We start from the raw sequence: 19,499 nt of genomic DNA, 5'->3' as shown, positions 1-19,499 counted from the left end.
AATAAATGTAGCTTTTTCGGCACTCCAAATTCTGTAAGAATGTTGTACAGTGTTTCCCTCCTAACCGAGTTGTAAGTCTTTCTAAAATCAATAAACAGTTGATGTACTGGGTAATATATGCCCATTTCTTTTCGAGTATTTGTCGAATGGCAAATATCTGGTCGATTTCAACTAAATCCACACTGATAATCTTCAATAATTTCATCTGCGTATGGGGTCAATCTTATTAATAGAATGTTAAGATAAATGCCTCGATAATTATTACAATCAATTTTGTAGTCTTTCTTGTGAATTGGAACAGTGATTGATTCTTCCACTCTTTTTAAATGTATTCCATAGTTTTTCTACTTTGTAAAAAAAAAAAAAAAAAAAAAAAATCGTAACGATATGTTGAATTTTCTTGTTAAAAATTCAGAAACCTTTAGGACTGGATAAACTGTGATGGTGGTTCTATATTCTACAGCCTAGGAAACCATACGCTCAGATGAACCGTCTATTACGTATATGATCCACGAACAGAAAATTCGATACTTTCCCGATTCTGAACAAGCTTAAAGAACAGTCAATGCATTACTGAATTTGGAGCTTTACCGATTTTGCAGATCCGAAGCACCTGATAGGTGGTTACAGATTATTACGTATGTGATCAATTAGTGAAAAATTTGTTCGAAATATTCATACAATGTATATGAAAGCTAAAACTTAACTGAAAAATTTCAAGATTGTACAGAACCACCCGAAACGAAGCTCTTGATGTGCAGATTTCTCTAATGTTTTTCTTTATTTTGCTTCAAAAAGAGGGTGTGTGATATTTTGAAGTAAAAATACTACATACAATTTTGCTAGTTATTTGTGTATCATTTTTTAAAGTACTTATTGTATATAAGAGGTTAAAATATTATTACATATATTGGTTAATCCTTTGGAATTCATCATGTAAATATGTTAAGAATTTTTAAAAATCTTTTTGAAATTCATGGTTTATTTTCGAGGTTTCATATTATTATCTGCATCAACCACTAATTAAATGAATTATTTTGTTGTAGAGAAGCGAAACAAAGTCTGCTTTATCAGTTTAAAGCACAATTTTCAAAAAAGCCCAAAATTTCCCAAGCAAAAAAGCGAAGCAGAAAAAAACAGAGTTTTTTTTTTTTTTTAAAAAAACGGGTTTTTTCCGAGCCCTTGCATCTCTAGTTGCAACACACGTCATTATGTGTTCTCCGGTCCTTTTTTCTTTCCACCAGTATTTTAGAATACGCAATAACAAGGTACATGCTCACTTTTCCACTTCCGTTATACATTATTTCTCATTTTCAGTATTCGTCTTTTATGCTCCAAAGCATACACCAAATGTTACACCATTTTTCTTCATAGGCATATATAAACACACAGGCTTACTGCTGTTAATTACCACGTTTCACGTTAAGTTTATAAACTTTGCAACTCAACACCTCCATTTTAAACTTACCTTCTCATTGCAGAGGGCCCTTCAATTAACTAATTAAAATATAACTTACCCACAGATGATAATACGATGTCGATGGCACACTCCTTCCAGCCAACTCCCACTGTTTCAATTTGTTTCCATTTCATCTGAGGCCAGTTCTTTAATCTCTGGTTATCACCAGAGGGCACAGCAAACAGTTCTGAGCCAAGAAATGCTTCATACAATTTGTCGGCTGCTTCCGTATGGCATATAGTTACAGGTAGCTTGCTTGAAGCCATTACAGTAACACGCACAGGGGATGTTCCTTCAACATAATCCACTCTCCCTAAGCCGGCAAGGAAGAGCGTCATGTGGCACTTGAACAAATAAGTTCTCGGAGACAACATCGTCTTTGGTAACGTCAACATTAATTCCTCCGTAGTCAACATATTCAGTATCTGTTCAGGGTGTATTGAACCCGGAGTGTCGTAACACCATTTTCCTCTGCAGAAATCGTTATGAGTTGGATCAAACACTTCTCCGATGTTAACTGTGGAAGCATTAACAGAAAATGGATCCCGAACTTCTTCCGGCTCATCCTTAAAACTCATTCCTACTTCACCTGTTGGGATTGCGTATCTCGGATTATTGGTTTCTCTTAAGCGTTCCTTTCGCAGTTTCTCTTCGTACAGCTGAAGCTCTCTAACTTCTCTCAAACGCCTTGAACGAACTTTAAGACGCCATCGCGAAGGGTAAGTAATCGGAAATTTCAACAAATTAAGTGTCGTTCCTGGCCATGGCGATGTAGTTGCTCTGGCTATCAAGTCTACAGCTTGTACTTTACAGAAATCAGACTTCAGCAGTGCGTTAAACAAAGTAGACTTCCCTACATTAGTACAACCAATCAAATAGACGTCGCCTTTAGTAGACCACGTTCGCTGGAGTTTGGTGATCAGTTCCTCAACACCATAACCTGTTTTTGCACTAACGAGGCATAGATGTTTAATATTTTCCTCAGGTATTCCTATACTGTTCAAGTTCTTACGAAGACATACTTTAAAATGTTCTAAATAGCTTTTTGAATCTTTCGGTATCAAATCAACCTTGTTTCCTACAACATAAATAGGGCGTTTATGGCCAATGAAGTCTAATAATTGAGGCCAAACACTGCACGGAAAATCAAACAAATCAACAACCAAAATCACCAAAGCTTTTTTCTCTTTAATTTCGCCTATTAATCTTGGGTACTCATCTGACGATACGCTCACGTTAAGTGCAACATCGTAAGTCTGCATTAGAAAACATCGCTGACAAACCATAGAATATAATTCTTTCTTAGTTTTTCCGATAAATATTTCACTAGGTACATATCCAGGAACAGACGGATTTTGACAATGCATTGTTGCACCGCATCCACCACATGGGATTGGACTCACAGGAACATCTTTACGAGGGGTTCCGAAATCTAGTTGTGACAACGCGAGTTTTTCCTCTAATGGATTTATAAACGGATTGCCGAAATCACTTTTGAAATAATCTGTTCTTAATTTTTCCAGTGCACGAAGAGATGTATCCATTTTTCTATCCGATGAATCCTCTTCCACTATTTGTTCATCTACGTAGCTCATTGCCAAAGGTGGTGCATTTTTATAATAAACACCTTCGTTATTTAGTTTATTTCTTTCTTTACTAAGTTTACTTTCGCGGATCTTTTTCTTCAACCAACTCAAAGTCGGATTGGTTTTCTCAATAACAGAACTATACAAAATTTGGTTTTTATATTGTTCAAGTTGAGATACAAAATAATTGGGATCATCTTTTAGGACTAGCTGCGAACTAGTCACCGTGGTCTCAGTAAGAGTATAATTACTATCAGAATCGTTCTTCACTACTAGATGAGACTCATTCACTTTACCAGCTGTACGAACAAAACAACTAATTACATTGTTGAATTTATTTAATTTACTATACCCAAGATTTGACAAAATAAAACGTTTCGTCACCAAACAATGGATATGCCTCTTTAAAGCGTGGCAAGGGAACACTTTGGAGGAACCTGAGCATTTCAGCGCGCTGACCAAGACTGGACGTGTAGTCATGTTCATGTCTGTATTGTAATTTCCAAATTATCTATATGATTCCAGTGACTGAAGGGTGAAAATGCCTGTAAAATAAAATGAATTTTATAAATATGATACTATTTAATGTGGTAATCAATTAACATTGTCATCAAGTGTACAAATTAACAAGTATTATCCATCATATGTTTTCTCAAAAGTAGAACACCAGTTTAAAAAATGAAATAAAATAAAACTAATAAATAAATGAGAAAAAATCTCGGGTGGGTATCTCCAAAGCTGAAAATACTGAGTTATATAACTACGAAGAAAGCCAATATTCTTTCGCACTGGTGTGAATAGAGTGTACTTTATATCGCTATTAGCTGAGAAGGAACTTGACTATATGTCTCGAGGTAATTGCGATATTGTAGATTTTGATGTACATATCATACATGCTCTTTTAAATCAAAGTTTTTGGAGTTACTCACTTTACACAGACACCCAAGAATTATTCTTAAATCTAGTTCACGACTTCTCTGATCCCAACATCAATGTGTCTTCCATTGCTCACTAAAATATGGATGTAGGTTCTGTCTATTCGTAAACACTCACGATTCAATACAAAACTTTTGGAAAGAAGGAGGGAGTTCATTCCACACTTCGTGGAAATTTTTGGTTAAAGATGTAAACGTTAGTTCACGTAGTAATGCGTTTCATATCTTGCGAAAAGTATTTACTTCTGAAGTTGTGGTAATTATGGAACGTTGATAAGTAGAATGTATTGTCATTGATACTGCCTTATAACTAGTTACCATGTAATTCAGTGTTTACAACTTTAAACAAAAATGTTCACAGTGTTAATTGAATTATCTTCTCACCTCTTGCTTTATATTGAAGCATAGGTCTTTGCGGACGGACAGAACCTATAACCATATTTTAGTGGGCAGTGTGGTGGTTGATAGTACGTTGAAAAAGGGGCCAAAGAGATCCTGAAACGTATGGTACGATTCTCATGTCCAGGATGAAAAGTAAGAATATTTTTTTCCAATATTAAGTACATATCCAATTGCTTTCACAAGTTAATATTAAGAGTATCAAATTAATTGCAGAGTAATCTGGGGACTGGATTGGCACGGCCAGATTCTGTTTTCTGGCGCTTCCTTACTCCAATCTTTACAGAAGAGAGATGTTTGGAATTTACAGAAAAAGTCCAGTACAACTGATATTTTAGTTGATGAAGCATCGGGAATTTCTATATATACTAAAAAAAAAAAAAAATAGCAGACCTAGACGAATAAAGTCGTATGGCTGAAAGATATTACAGCAATTGGTTGACAAACGAATGATTGAGGTTTGAATTAGGCTGGTGGATTTCTCTTTGTTCTATCGCACTGCCAAAACACTTAAAGGCTATTTGAAAGTAGTATACAAATCGTGATAATATCGTATTATTTACTCAAATTCTAAGTTTCATCTTAATTTTTCATACCTCAAGTAAAAAACAATTTGCTGATACATCTAAGACGCATTTTCACTGATTTTTTTTCTGAATAGGAGATTCAACAGCACATCTACACCCTCGTTCGTCCTGTCACTTTCTCCATCACTTTCTCTGCAATCTTCCCAGACGATTTTATCACTGCATTAAAATGCAGCATCCTTAAACTATTTTACAATTAGCAGGGCGGGAATGCTTTCTCATAAGGTGGAAAAGTAATGAACCACCGCCACTGACCGTATTATTCCTTCACCTTGGTTTTAAACAACTTTTGATGCTTACGTTCAGCGGCTGAATTGATGTCATGCCACCGGGAATCAGAACAAACTCCATCATTCGTCGTTATTTTGTTCCTTGGCTCTGTTGGTCAGTTATCCGCGAAAGGAGTTCATGCAGAACATCGATCTCAGGTTCAACAAAACATCAGGTCCGGGCGCCCCAAGACATTTTTCAGCTAGCTAATCACCCCTGAACTCTGAGATGGTCGTCACTACCAATATCTCCGTTTGTAATAGACGCAGTGCACGCGAATCTAAAATACCATCGATTCTACGAGCACCCTGACTTAAAGAGAGCCTATTTGTTAAAAAAAAAAAGTGCATCTTAAATTAAAAGTATTAAATTACTTTCATACGTATAAGGTATACAGTAGAATAAGTGTACTTAACAGACATAAGCAATATATTTAAGTTGAAAAAAAAATAATCTAAACAGTAATTTATGATTATGAACTTGTAGTGCACACAAATATAAACTTAAAAAAGGTGTGGGAGGATTGAGATACTCTTAAATTTCTAATTATTTCCAAGATAGACTTCGCTGCCCCAAACAACAATGAAAAATTTCCCTCGAAGAAACATGATGACTCAGTAATAATGCGCTCATCTCCTGTACGAGAAATCCTTGGTTAAGAGTCTAGACCATGAGTTTGTGATCGGTAAGATCGTGTCCGTGAGTTATCTAAATATTCTTCCGCCTGTTCTACATACTCATTCTTTCAATATTCTTACACAATTACTCATTTATAGATAACATCTATCCTCATAAGCATAAAGGAAACAACCTCTGAAGTTAAATTGAATATTATTTTAATTTAAACACACACAATCTTTTTCACAGATCAAGAACTGCTCATTGGTGATTAGAGACAAAGCGTGAATGCAAAAGAAATGGATTGGTATGACTCGATATATGGGTTAAGGAAAATGTAAGGAATTCGAAAGATGATGCACAGGTATCAGGTTCTTAAATCAATATTTATTTATTTGATTATTTTATATGATTTTTTTTACTGAATATTCTTATATTAATTAAGTAATAGAGCCTATTTATTACGATTTGTGATCTCGTCATTCAAGTTTTGTACTGTCAAAATGTTTAAGATTAGATTTTATTATTTTGTGAAGATGATTTTCCAATAAAGAACTCCAACCTACAAAAGACAGGAGCATCTGTTGAAACAATTTATTAAAAAAAAAAAAAAAAAAAAAAAAAAAAAAAAAAAAAAAAAAAGCAAATGACTAAGTTTACATATTTCTTGTTTTACAGAATTGTAAGCAAATGTACAGAGAAGTTACTTTAGAGTAATTCCAAACAGTGCATTGTAAATAACAAGGAGCGTGTCAATTGATTATATCTAGGGGCACGAGTTTTTCGCACTAAGAATTTGAAAATTTCGCGTTTCGTTTCTCATATTTCGCGTTTTGTCGCATTTTCCAAATAAAGTTTCGCATTTTGTAGCTCTTGTGGAACAGAATTCCATGACCTTTTTTTTTCAATTGTTCCTTTTATTCATAGATCACTATAAAAATAAACCATTAATTACCTAAAAATAAAATACACTGAATATTTTACTTGACAATGTCAATTTCATTTCATTTTATATATATATTTTAAATCAAACTGAGGAAAATCAGTAACTAAACTTACTATGAGTAGGAAAGTTTTGCTGTCTTCTGAAAACACACAGGCACAGTTTACATTTAAACATTAAACATAAGCATTACATGTTTCCACATTTTCCTCCTACATTGTTGTACGTTCGTCACTTATAATCAGTCCATACTTGAAAAAAAAAATCTCACAATTAGGATTGCTCCTTGGAAGCCATACATATGTAAGTGTATTTACAACAAACTTCAAACAATCATCACTTCGGAACTCCCCATCCAGCCTCGATGGTGATACCTAACGGGCAACATGTTTCCTATAGTCGTGTCCTAATCACCCAAAATGCACAGTTCATACAACGTTCTACTGTTCCGTCAGCGGAAAACTAGCATTTTTGAAGTAATGAAAACGTATTTTTAAAATTTCGGGTTATATCGCGTCTTGTTCGAAATTCGGCGCAAAACTGCCAATTTCTCTCATTCCTGGCGACCCTTCTGTTTTTGCTTTCATTGTCGCATATACACGATGTTAAACCATATCGACAAACTGAACGAGGTAATTCCTATCAAAATAAGAAAGAAAATTTTAAAAAATTTATATGGACCTGTGGCAACAAGTGCATAGTTCCGGAGATTGGGATGTCCAAAAGCGTGGAAAAGCTTTCAAAGAACTGTTAAGTGGAGGTCTATATCAGCTAAAAGAAGTTGGATATATCAATATGCCACCCAAAAATGCATACTTCAGCAATGCAATAGATGCGCAAAGGATTTCCTAGAGAGCATAATTCCCATACATGCTTGCAATAGAATTCTCAGATATGCTTTGACTTCATGGTGGTTCAAAGTAGAAAAGAGATAAAAGCCTTGACTGTAGCAGACACAGAATGCTCAGCGGAAAGTCAGAAGTGTTAGGGACCGCCAGTTCCTCATGTTTGAAATAACGCGTGCTGCGATCAGTACTGATATGGCAACACTTAACTTTCATAACCAGTATGGAAGCCATAGTTTAGAAAGTTTTTTTTTTTCTTCACAAAATGAAAGGAAATTACAATTAGTCCAACTAATAAAAAACTGGACACAATTAAAACAAGCAACAAGAACGCTACAAGTTCAAATCAACTGTGGTACGACTGTTTAATTATAAGAACAAATTTTTAAGTGCTGAAATGCGAAAATTGTAGATAGTTTTCAAAAATAAAGAATGGCTCAACTGACATCTTTAGCGTTCTGAGTGCAAAATGGGGTGAGTCATATTTACTCTACAATTTTACAATGGCCTGAAACAGGTTTAAGCAACGGACAGGGGCTGGACATCAGGAAGTAGCTAACGAGATTAAGTTAACAGGTATGGTTACATACAAACTAAGAAGTTTTGAACATCATTAACAGGAGGTACCACGGAGCCAGTTTTTCCATTTATAGATTGTGGAATGATACACTGATATAATCGTAAATAGATTTCGGCTTGTCTCATACCTGCGCTTGACAACGGTTCCAGAGAGAACTGAAATACCGTGTAAAATAATGTCCTAAACAGAAGCATCAGCTGGAAGTTCACGATAAGATTTTAAGAATTATTTCATAATTAAAAAGAAAGAAAAAAGAAATTTAGCTTCTCCGCATATGAATTTTTAAATACCTGTATTGGTAAGTAGCATTCTGAATGTCCAAATTCCAACTATTCGGGTTGTTGTTCTGAACTACTCATTGTACAGAGACTACCTTGAAAAGTAGTTTTGTAAGCCTTGCAATCTGACGATTCTGAAGATTATTTTGATTTCGCTGATAATATTCTCCTTCAGGCATCTTTCCAGGATGGGTGGAACTCAAATGCCTTACATCCTTTTTAGTCCTTTTGCCCAATTTTGATCCGACAGTTCGTTCTCCAGTAATGGCATTCTTCAGCAAAATTTTGGGGGGCTTTCGCTACAAAATGATGCACTTCTTCACCCTTGATTGTATTAATTTTATTCATGTCTTTGTGCACGGAGTCTTTCTTTCTCGAAGTTCTTCGGTATAATATCCGAACACCCCCTCCAATATGCACCAAAGTCTAGTAAGAGTGGAGACTCATTTGCATCCAGCACATGGGTTTCATGGGTCGAGATGCTCTTGACTCTGGTACGAAGTTCTTAATTTCTATGCGGGCTAAACATGCCGCTCTCGCACCATATTCAAGTGTACACTATCTACTAATGGAAGTTCGTTTTTATATGACATTCCGCTCTCGAGTTATAGCTGTTTTCGTATTTTTCCGACTACTATAACACCAAAAGCAGGTATTTCTGCATCCAAGTTAGTCTATACTTTTTGTCTTACGTTGGGTACTGGTCCAGTTCAGGGTTCTATAAATGTGTAAAATTTACGGAAGAAATATCTAATGTAATTTTAAAAGAGGAATGTATAAGTAATCAAATTATGTGCCCATTTTTAACAATCAGTACACTGAACCACCTTTTCTACCACACTTTCATCACATAAGAAACAATACCACTCTGACCATTTTCTACCATTTACAGGTTGTTGTTTGCATGTAGTCGCATCTTAATCGCATAATTGCAATGAAAAAAAATGAAATGAAATCTTTAAGTTTAACGTCCCACGCTCATGCCGGTTAGGCTAAAGGAGACGGTGATAATGAGAAATGAGTGAAATGGTGGAATGAAGAAAGTGGGAGGAAACGGGAGAACCCCGAGAAAACCCACGAGCACGGTGTTTGTCCGCCACAAAGTCCACACGGCGCGAGCTGGGATCGAACCAGGGAACCCAAGCACCGGAGGGGAACGCTCTACCACTGAGCCACCGCGCCCCCTAATTGCAATGTCTTGTTCACAGGCCTAACTCTTTTTTTTTTTTCGTTTCAGACAATTTTCGGTCTCTATCTTCTTGGATGATATTGTATCTCGTGACGTAGATGGAATAGCATCATCTTGTTTCGAGCATGAAATACCTAAGTAATATGTTGCTCAGTTTTGTTCTTCAGCCTTTCTTGTTGCTTGACTTCTAATGGCTGGACGTAGCTTGGTGTCTTCAGAGCTTTCTTGCTGGACATTTTTTACAATGAGACACATAAAAACTTGTGGCAAGTCGATCGTTGCAGAGATCACGTGTCTTCTACAAGGTTTCCAAGTGATTCTTCAGCAATGTCTGTTGGTGAATCCGATCATAGATACCTGTTCCAGTTTGTCCTTTTCGTTGCTTTCCATTTTCCAAATTCTGTTGCCTATTTGTGACGAAATCCGCGCTATCAACAGGCCAACATGCCACTAGCTTTGATATCGGTTCATATTGCAGCTTGGAGATAAATTTCACCAATAACAGCACATACGTGGCACTGACGCAAAGCGACCTTATTGTTTCTACGGCATTTGTAACCAGGGTGGATTGATTTAAATCAGTCTGATTTAAATCACGATTTTAATCAAGATTTAAATCACTTGATTTTTTAAATAAAAATCGTTGATTTAAATCAAATTCCGAAATGAATTAATTTAAAGTGAAACTAAGTAAAATCCCGTTTCTCTTCTGTTATTTCGATTATGGAAGATAATAATCATAATACAATGAGACTCAAATGTATGTAAGCACAGTATGAAAACGAGTATTATGTAGGGAACGATCAGGGAAAATCCCGTTTGAACGGGTTACGGGTGAACCCTGCTTTCTTCTCTTTGTAACACAGGGTTTTGAAATTTCTATTCCAACGGGGAAATCACCATGGACATTGAAGATGAAAACTCTTTTGTGTCCACGACTATTTGTTTGTTTCCAGATAATATGGGCGTATTTAGAGGGGTCCAATCCCCTCTCCTAAACATCAACAACAACAACAACAACAAAAAAAAAAAAAAAAAAAAAAAAAGATTTTAAAATTTTGAGCGAAATTTATGTACTAAATACATAGAAGTTCCTCGGGATAGTAATACGACAAATTTTGGATGCGTTAAAATATCGAATAATACTTTTGATAAAGTGGATACTTGACCCCATTGCAGAACATGCCGCAATCTGCGATGTGATCGCAGAAAATTTGCCGCGCCTGTGCAGGAAAAATTGTCAGAGGAAATAAAATAGCCAACAGAAAAGTATAAAAACGTGCCTGCTATGTATAGATGTCTTAAATGCACGGACAACTCCACATTTGAACTGTTTTTCACGTCACACAAAGCATATTTTTAACAATCACAAGTTTTTCGTCTGCTGGAACTGATCTTGATTTTTTTATTTTGGAATTCCTGCAGAAAATTTTTGACTTACAAAAGCTCATCGCATAAAGACAAAGAATGTTTTGCCATCGGCTAATGTATAGGATCAGAAAACGATATTCACGAAGTAATTAAATATCGACTAAAAGCAGGGAATTCGTGTTATTATTCAGTTCAAAATCTCTTATCGTCGCGAATTGTGTCGAGGAATTTGAAGCTTTAAAATATATAAAACGATAATTATGTCTGTTGTGCTGTATGGTTGTGAAACATGGTCGCTTACGCTGAGGGAAGAACGCAGACTGAAAGTATTTGAGAATAAAATTCTGAAACGAATATTCGGAACCCAATGGATCGGAAATGAGGAATGGCGAAAACTTCATGATGAGGAGCTGCATAATTTATAGCATTCACCAAACATTGTTAGGGTCATCAAATCTTGGAGGATCAGGTGGGCAGGACATGTAGCGAGAATGGAAGAAAGTAAGACCCCTTTCAAAGTTTTAACTGGAAGTCCAATCGGAAAACGATCATTAGGAAGACCTAATCACAGATGGGAGGACAATATTAAGATGGATCTCGCAGAAATAAGAATACAAAATAGAAACTGGATTCAGTTGACTATAACGATATAAGTCAGGCGAGCTTTTGTGAACATGGCATTGAACCTCCGGGTTCCATAGGTAATAGAGTTAGTTAGTTAATTTTAGGCGAAATTTATGTACTTTATATGTATTTCGTGCCGCTAGCTAGTTCCAATTGTTTAAAAATATGCCCCTGCCAAATATCAGTAACTTTCGTGAAAACAAAAGTGTCATGTTGATATACATTGCTGTACTTTTTTCCTTAATGCTTAAGAAACATTGTTTGGGATTGAAATAGGTTAACGATTGGGAATTAATTCAAAATTAAAACCCAACACTTTCACTTAAATGGCATAATTAACATTTAATACTAATTCCTAATGTATTTTTCTTCAGTTAGCGACTTGTATTATACGAAGAAAAAGATTTGATTTAAATCAAAAAATCGATTTAAATAAAAAAAATCAACAAAAATGATTTTTTTGAAAAAAATCATGATTTTTTCCCACCCTGTTTGTAACTCCTGCGTCTAGTAGAGCTGCAATGGCTTAAATACTATCAGGTCAAGGGGCTATTGGTGATGTGTTGCTGGGCTAGATGTTGAAGCATAAGGACGCTATTATCTCTCGCCAACTTTATGGCTTAAAAGAAAATAACCTTTTCCTCAACAGTATTATTCTGAAACAAATAGTAAATAAAGAGCTCCTTCGTGGCTAAGAGGTTAGCGTACGCGCCTTTGGCGTGGGAGACCCGGGTTCTATTCTCGGCGGGAGCTCATGGGATTCGGATTCCACGTTAATCAGTAGGTCCAAGTCTCATATAGCCTCGCTGATAAACGGAACGTTAAACTCACAACTCAACTCAACTCAAAAACAGCAAATAAATGTTGTATTAGGAGATACTGTCAGTTTTATTTTCTACTATGGCAAAAACTGTAAAACATTGCAATGGTAAATATTTATTTACTTAATTTCAATAATGTTTGCTACAGTAAGGTATAACTGAATTTTAAAGATTGACTGTTGAAAGATACATTAAATAAAGTAATTAACAAAACATTGCTGTACATCACTTCTTTTATTTAAACGTCCATCGAAAGAGGTAGTTCAAAGGACTACGTAATATCTTTTATATTTCTATAACGAAAAAAAGTATATAAAATGATGTAACGTATTTTAAGGTAATATTTCACTTTAATTCTTAGATCCAAATGACTTTCAAATGATTATTTAAATTTATTTTCCCGGGGGAAGCCCGAAGGGTACTGATTAAGAATAGTCCGCCATAAAAATTGTAACTTTATGATTAAAATTTTTCTCCTTTATTGGCATACCCTAAATCGCTGACAAGCCTGCTTCCCGAGGACGCACATCCACGTAAGTCTCCCTGTTTCGCTCGTGGCCACCTAGCATAAGTTGGTTTGTGTCTTTTGCACAGTGGTTTTGGGTTTGCTGTATCATAGGAGCAATTTTAGGAAATTTACTGCATGATTTAGAGAATTTACTTTGATTTGTGAGGAAGAGTGAGTAAAAATCAGGCGCAAAGAATAGAGGAAGGTAAGAAGGTGGTTGTTGTTGGTGGTTGGTATTGATGTTATGTGGAGGTGGAAGGGACTATTTGGTAGAGAGGAATACTTGTTATAATTTAGTGGCGGGAAAGACAGTATATAATTCAAGAAAATGACGTATCATGTTTGAGTTTATCGAATTATACAAAAAAATAACGAGCGTCAGTTGTTGAAACTGTGTGAAGAACACGGTCTACTGAACAGATGAACAGTTTATCATACGTGTAGAAACGAAAACAGTTAGTTATAAGTGTGGAAATGAACTGAAATTACAGACAAGAAGAGGAATATATTATTTTCAGCGTGCAAAAAGGACACGTGGCAAAAAACTGCTACGAAAGGTACTGTTTCCGAAAGAAGTAGATTGACTTTAGATAAAGTTTCACTACTTGTGCATTCCTGTTCGTTGAAGCGTGATATACATAAATTCAATGAGCAAGAATTGAAGTCTAACTCACACACTCCAATCGACTGGAGTAACTACTGTAGGGAATTTTGATTGGACTGGGGTTTTAGGAAAGTACGAAAGTTGTCCGGCCTGGTAAACAAGCTCAGATCAATGATAGCAAAGTAGGGAAACCGAAAAACAATAGAGGCAGGCGTGTGGAAGGGCAGTGAATATTCGGAGGTGTTGAAAGAGGCAATAACATGAGGATTTTTGTACTAACTGTACCGAAACGCTTCAAAGTCACGTGACTAAATCACGAAATTTAACGTGGAGAAACAGCTGTCTGTCCACACACAAGAAGTGGAAAGCAGAAGGCGATAGATCAAGAATAGTATGCGAGCGTTGGGGAAGAACGAAGAGCATTTCGAGAGTTATTTATCGGAATATTCGTTAAGGAAAAGGAAACCCACCGAAGGAGTTGTACACGAGTTTCTACTCGTAATTTGAAAAGTTTACATGCCTCTGTTTCGAAGGTAAGTGATTCTAACTCAACCTAAACTAACCTAATTCAATACTTTTTTTTTTTTTTTTCGATTTTCGTGTGGTCCAGCGATACAGCAGCTAGAATAACCTAATTTAGTACATTTTGGTACTTTTTGGAGCAAAGTTTGCAATACACGCTACAGCTCACATTGATAAGTGGGACCGCTTTAAAAGAGTATAGTACAGTAGAGTAATATAGGGATAGGAACGTGTTAGCTTAAGATTAGGGAAGTTTTGACCCATTTTCATAAAATTAACAGAGTGAAATTTCTCGTTTCTGAGTGAATATACCAGCTGGAGCGAGAACTGTAAAGTTAACTCCGTTTTTCTATTTTTGTTTAACCTGGTGGTAAAGCAGAAATGCCGTCGTGTCTATATACACTCGAACGCGTATTTATAAAAGTAACGGGAAGTCTTCGTAAAGTAAATCTGCACCCATGAATGCAACTCCTCCCCTAAGAAACAATTTCTAAGACTCTAGGAGTGAATTTCGTACCCAAATAGTTGCATATAGTGGGATATGGCCAAAGATGCCGGAAGTCCACAAATCTAGGTCCTAAATAATATGACATGTAAACATATCCAGGGCACATCATTTTGCATGCATATTACCAATATGTAGGCCTACACAATTATTTGAGTATGCGCCATGTTAATAATTTCCAGAACGTCTTATGGGAATCATTTAAAGCAAGAAAAGTGAGAGAAATACGGTTTTCAAATTCCCTGGTTTTGCTCCCAGTATTCCAAATTCCCGAGGGGCACCAACATTGTCTTGTACACATCATCTGACACTTAGACTGGCGCTGGAAGTGTGTAGACTGGGCGGAAGGAAATACCGGTATCTGATTTTCTACGCGATTTCTAATTTTCGTTTAGCTACTTCTGTTCATTAAAAGCTGGTGGGGATTAACGGAATGAATGCCAATCATAATGCCGCCGTGTGGACTTTGTGGTGGACAAACACCGTGTTCGTGGGTTTTCTCGGAATTCTCCCGTTTCCTCCCACTTTCTTCATTCAACGATTTCATTAATTTCTCATCTTCGCCTTCTTCTTTAGCCTCTCCGACATAATCGTTGGACGTAAAACAAAGATTTCATTTCATTTTCCGTTTACAATAAGCTGATGTCTCAAATTTCTTTGGAGATACCAATATTGGTAAAGTTTGTAATTCGTAAAACCGTTTGCGTGAGAGTGTTATACTCGCCAACCTAAAGACAAAATTAATACTGATTTAGGCTTGTGTATAGCCCGCTCCCCCCAGTTCTTTGTCACCGGAACTGGAAAAGTCACTACTACTACTACTACTCATATCGAGAACAGAACCCAACCAACCCCTGCGGGGCTTCTAACCCGTTCCTACTACTACTACTACTAGTAATACTACTACTATTGCTACTAACTACCACTACTACTATTGCTACTACTACTACTACTACTTATAGATACTAAAGCTTCCTTACCACAAGATTTAAATCTTAAATCTTTACAACATGCGATTCCGATTCATTATGAACTAATATGAATCGTTAGAACCGCTATGATTCGTTAAAAATCACCGGTGGGGGAGCGGGCTATACTCAATCCCTGATTTACTTATGACATACTCAAATTTGCACACGAACGAAAGGACCCCCCATCCCCTTCAATGAACAACTAAACAAGGTGCAAAAAGCATATTTGTTGTTCTCGTTACGAATTTCCCTTTGCACTATGAAACTATTACTTGCATTGTCAAGCAAGATACTACTTACCGTTAAAAATGCATTCTAACCGCGAATTCAGTAAGTTACATCTAACCCTCTTCATCATCAAATATTCTAATTGGATCTCAATATTTCCATTTGCACAAATACAACAGTTATAAAAAAGATTTAACTTGCTCTTCGGACTTTACTAACCCTCACTCCATTTACTCCAGCCTATCTACAACCATTGAGCAATACTAAAACCAAGGTTCGTACACTAAAACAAAGAGTTCATAATAGATGGTAATGGAAAATAATTGCATTGAACATTTTAGCATAAAAATGGGAATTTGTTTACAAAACAAAAAAGACTTATTAATATTTAACAAATGCACAACCTAACGAGCATATACCATATTTGGTTGTTTCAAACAATGAAAAAGTTTATAATCAACATTTTGTATTCTTTGCGTTGCGTTGTTGAAAGCAGAATTTTACGAAGTCTGGAAGGGAATATCCCTTTGCAGGGCCTTAATTACCCACGGCCAGGGGCGGCAAACTTTCTCCGAATAGTTTTCTCATACTCTAATTTAGGAAATTCCAGAAATTTGTTAATATAATTATGATATGGAATTTTAACCCTTTAAATAACCAAATAGTCAGAATTTTAAATTAACATTTTACTTATGAATTTATGAAAATTCTTTATTTCATTTTTATACCGCGTTCATCGACGGTGCTTCAAAACCTCTCCGTTTTCGATAGTGGCGGCTCAGTAGTTTACAAGAGAGAAATCACATCGGCAATGGTACTGAAAACAGTTTTGCGCATCATTTCCTCAAAAATCAATCCCTGGCTTTGGGACCTCCAGTGATTTTCGTAGGGCCAAAGTATTCAAATACTAAGTGAACACATACGAAATTGCATTAAAATGAAAAATAGAATAATATACTAGCTATAAAATATTATGCCCGTGTAATATAATTTACCTGACATCAATACGTATTTCACAACAATATGAGATTTTCCAATGTGTGATAAGGACATGATTTTCGTCTGCACCAAACCCTGCTGCACCTTCCGCCGAATTCGCATGAACGACTCTATACAGATATTTAGAAAATAGAGTTAACCACTCATTTCGTAGAGAAACACGTTCAAATTCCAACTTTGTGTTATTCGGAATAATTCCCAAGAATAATATTTTATATTTAACTCTAATATAAAATTAAAATAATACCTTACGCTTGTTCCATGATTATATAATAAAGAGAAATTAAAATTTATATATAGACAAACAAATAGGATAAGTTTCATATAAAAATAAAAAAAAACAACCTAGAGTCCAAACTGCACTTCACAACTCACCCCTGGTAATGTTAAATGTGGTAACTACAACATTTCATATTTCCACAGTAAGTATGAATTGCTGACATTAGTTATGGAATACCTTACATAAATATTTCTGATATATATATATATATATATATATATATATATATATATATATATATATATATATATATATATATATATATATATATAGTAAAATTTCGTATTGGATAGTATTCCACTAATTTATCTCATGTTTGTATAAATCTCCTCTACTCCAATACATTCTTCTATTTCCGTAGGTCAGCAGTTAGAACGGACTTTCTGAATAATTCTGACTGATGCATTGATATTAGTGCAGATTAACTCAGTTCTTGGACCTTTTCCGATGTTCTGTAGTCAATTACATGAATAACTTTCTTAAGATCTTTCCTAGTTTAATTTTGAAGAAGTTGGTTCCGAGTATGTGTGCTTTCTTTCTTGCAAAATTACACTTCTTTAGCCTTTGAAGATTTGAATAAATAGTGGGATTAATTGTAACAGAGTTGAATCGATCACTTATTTTATATTCCAACTTCCTTAATGAGAGTTGTGCCACATTAAATTATGCAAGGAGACTTCTACATCTAAAACATCCACATGATGTAGATATATAGATTTGAGATATAGCGTGGAGACAGATGATTTAGTGTTGCGTAGCCTCGAATGGGATTTGGACTGCGAGAAACTATGGGTTCCTATAGGGGAGATGAAAGTGTCTCAGCGTCGGAAAACCCACTCAATGCAATGCCTCTTTTAGTAGCCCACATGAAGGAAAGTAAGACCATGAGAAATATGGCAACCCCAAGGCTGAGGTTAGATAATCGAAAATACCCAACAACATTTGAGCTGCAAAACAAATTTATCCACCTTCGAAAACAGGTAAGAACCCAAGCAACCATTCACGAAATAGAAGAGTATGTAGATGGTTACACTGATTTGTCTCTTGTAAGGAGAAATTGAATTTTTCTTTAAAAAAAAAAAAAAAAATAATAATAATAATAATAATAATAATAATAATAATAATAATAATTAAGCACCAGGCACTGTTCCTTGTTAAGCCTTGTTGCATAACAAACAATGTATACAAAATAATGGTAAAGAACGATCACTCTCTGAAATCAAACAGACGTATTTTGGGGAAGATATACCATACATTCTAAATAATACTTGTGCTGAAAACTATGAGATTAAATGCTCGCACATCCTCTGTTGATGAAATTCTGCGTATGCCACTGAATGTGAGGTACAAATATTACAGGAAAAACAACAACGAATTTGCCATTGCATAATTATATGATCAGTATCATATACAAAATCATTTAACTTTATATTTTACTTCATAGAAAATATTCAAGCTCCTGAAGAAATGGAAAATAATTTATGTTCACAAAGTTACTAAAGACACTTCTTTAATTTTAAAATTCTCTATCGATTTTGTAAAAATCATTTCGTTACATTTGAATTAATATACATACAGTAGGAAATCGAAAATCCGAATTAATTAAGACCAGAGGTAGTTAGGATTTTGAAATTGTTCGAATTTTCGAAAATGACCGAGATGATGCCATTTCGGCTTAAATATACTAATTATACGGTATACTCTTTTATCGATACAGTGCATACAGTAATTACAACACCGTAGTAAGGCTACTTACATTTCATATTTCGGAAGAACCTGCTCGTGCACTAAATTACACTGTTCTTGTAACACACTTGTATATCACATCGCCACCATTTCTCCAATGTTTTGCCAACCGATTTTGCTACTAGGGTGGCGAACAGCCATGCTTCCAACTTTTTTTTAATGTTTATTACTAAGATTTTACTTTATGTTACTTCTTTTACTCACTTAGAACGACAAGGACACGAACCAGACACAGAAGTTTCGGGGGGGCATGAATAAGATAGGGGGCCAAGTCATTTAAACTTCTCCTACAAATATCTAAATTGTGATTTTTGTATTAATAATAGCATTTTGTATTGAGGTCTGGAGGGACCATGAGAAGTTTAGGGGGCTACCCCCCTGGCATGACACGAACACAAAAATATCGAGATAGTTAAAATTCCAAAGGGTCTCCCACCAGGAATCGGATTACACCAAAGGCGCACGTGCTAGCCACTAGACTAACGGAGAGGGCAAATCGGTTACAATCACACACTTTACAAGTGTTGGATATTTGACAGATGTTGTGCATTGTAAATCTTCCTTTTTTAAAAAAGCTTACTATAACATCACTCTACCAGCATCATGTATGAAGGAGTTAGCCAACGATAAA

At 35.5% G+C, this 19,499-nt stretch overlaps 1 protein-coding gene across 4 annotated transcripts in view; it reads right to left on the bottom strand.

Annotated features, from left to right (window-relative positions):
• The window catches only part of LOC145673217 (nitric oxide-associated protein 1), a 31,813-nt gene extending 15,528 nt beyond the window's left edge, over nt 1–16,285 (bottom strand). Inside the window, exons 1-2 of one of the 4 annotated variants that reach the window (XM_081742704.1) lie at nt 16,263–16,285; nt 1,518–3,590 (exon numbers count right to left, since the gene is read on the bottom strand). In XM_081742704.1, coding sequence (XP_081598830.1) covers nt 1,518–3,531 — 2,014 coding nt within the window. In that variant the 5' untranslated portion in view covers nt 3,532–3,590; nt 16,263–16,285. Of the gene's footprint in view, nt 1–1,517; nt 3,591–15,915; nt 16,202–16,262 lie in introns of those variants that run through there. The other 3 variants (XM_081742703.1, XM_081742702.1, XM_081742701.1) reach the window with 3 other exon arrangements.
• Nucleotides 16,286–19,499: the final 3,214 nt, after the last annotated feature.

The sequence above is a fragment of the Thermobia domestica genome, chromosome 16 (genome assembly GCF_964235325.1).
Source record: "Thermobia domestica chromosome 16, izTheDome1.hap1.1, whole genome shotgun sequence".
Lineage (NCBI taxonomy): Eukaryota > Metazoa > Arthropoda > Insecta > Zygentoma > Lepismatidae > Thermobia > Thermobia domestica.
Note: the sequence above shows the minus strand (reverse complement) of the source record. Positions and strands in the feature narration are given on the sequence as shown.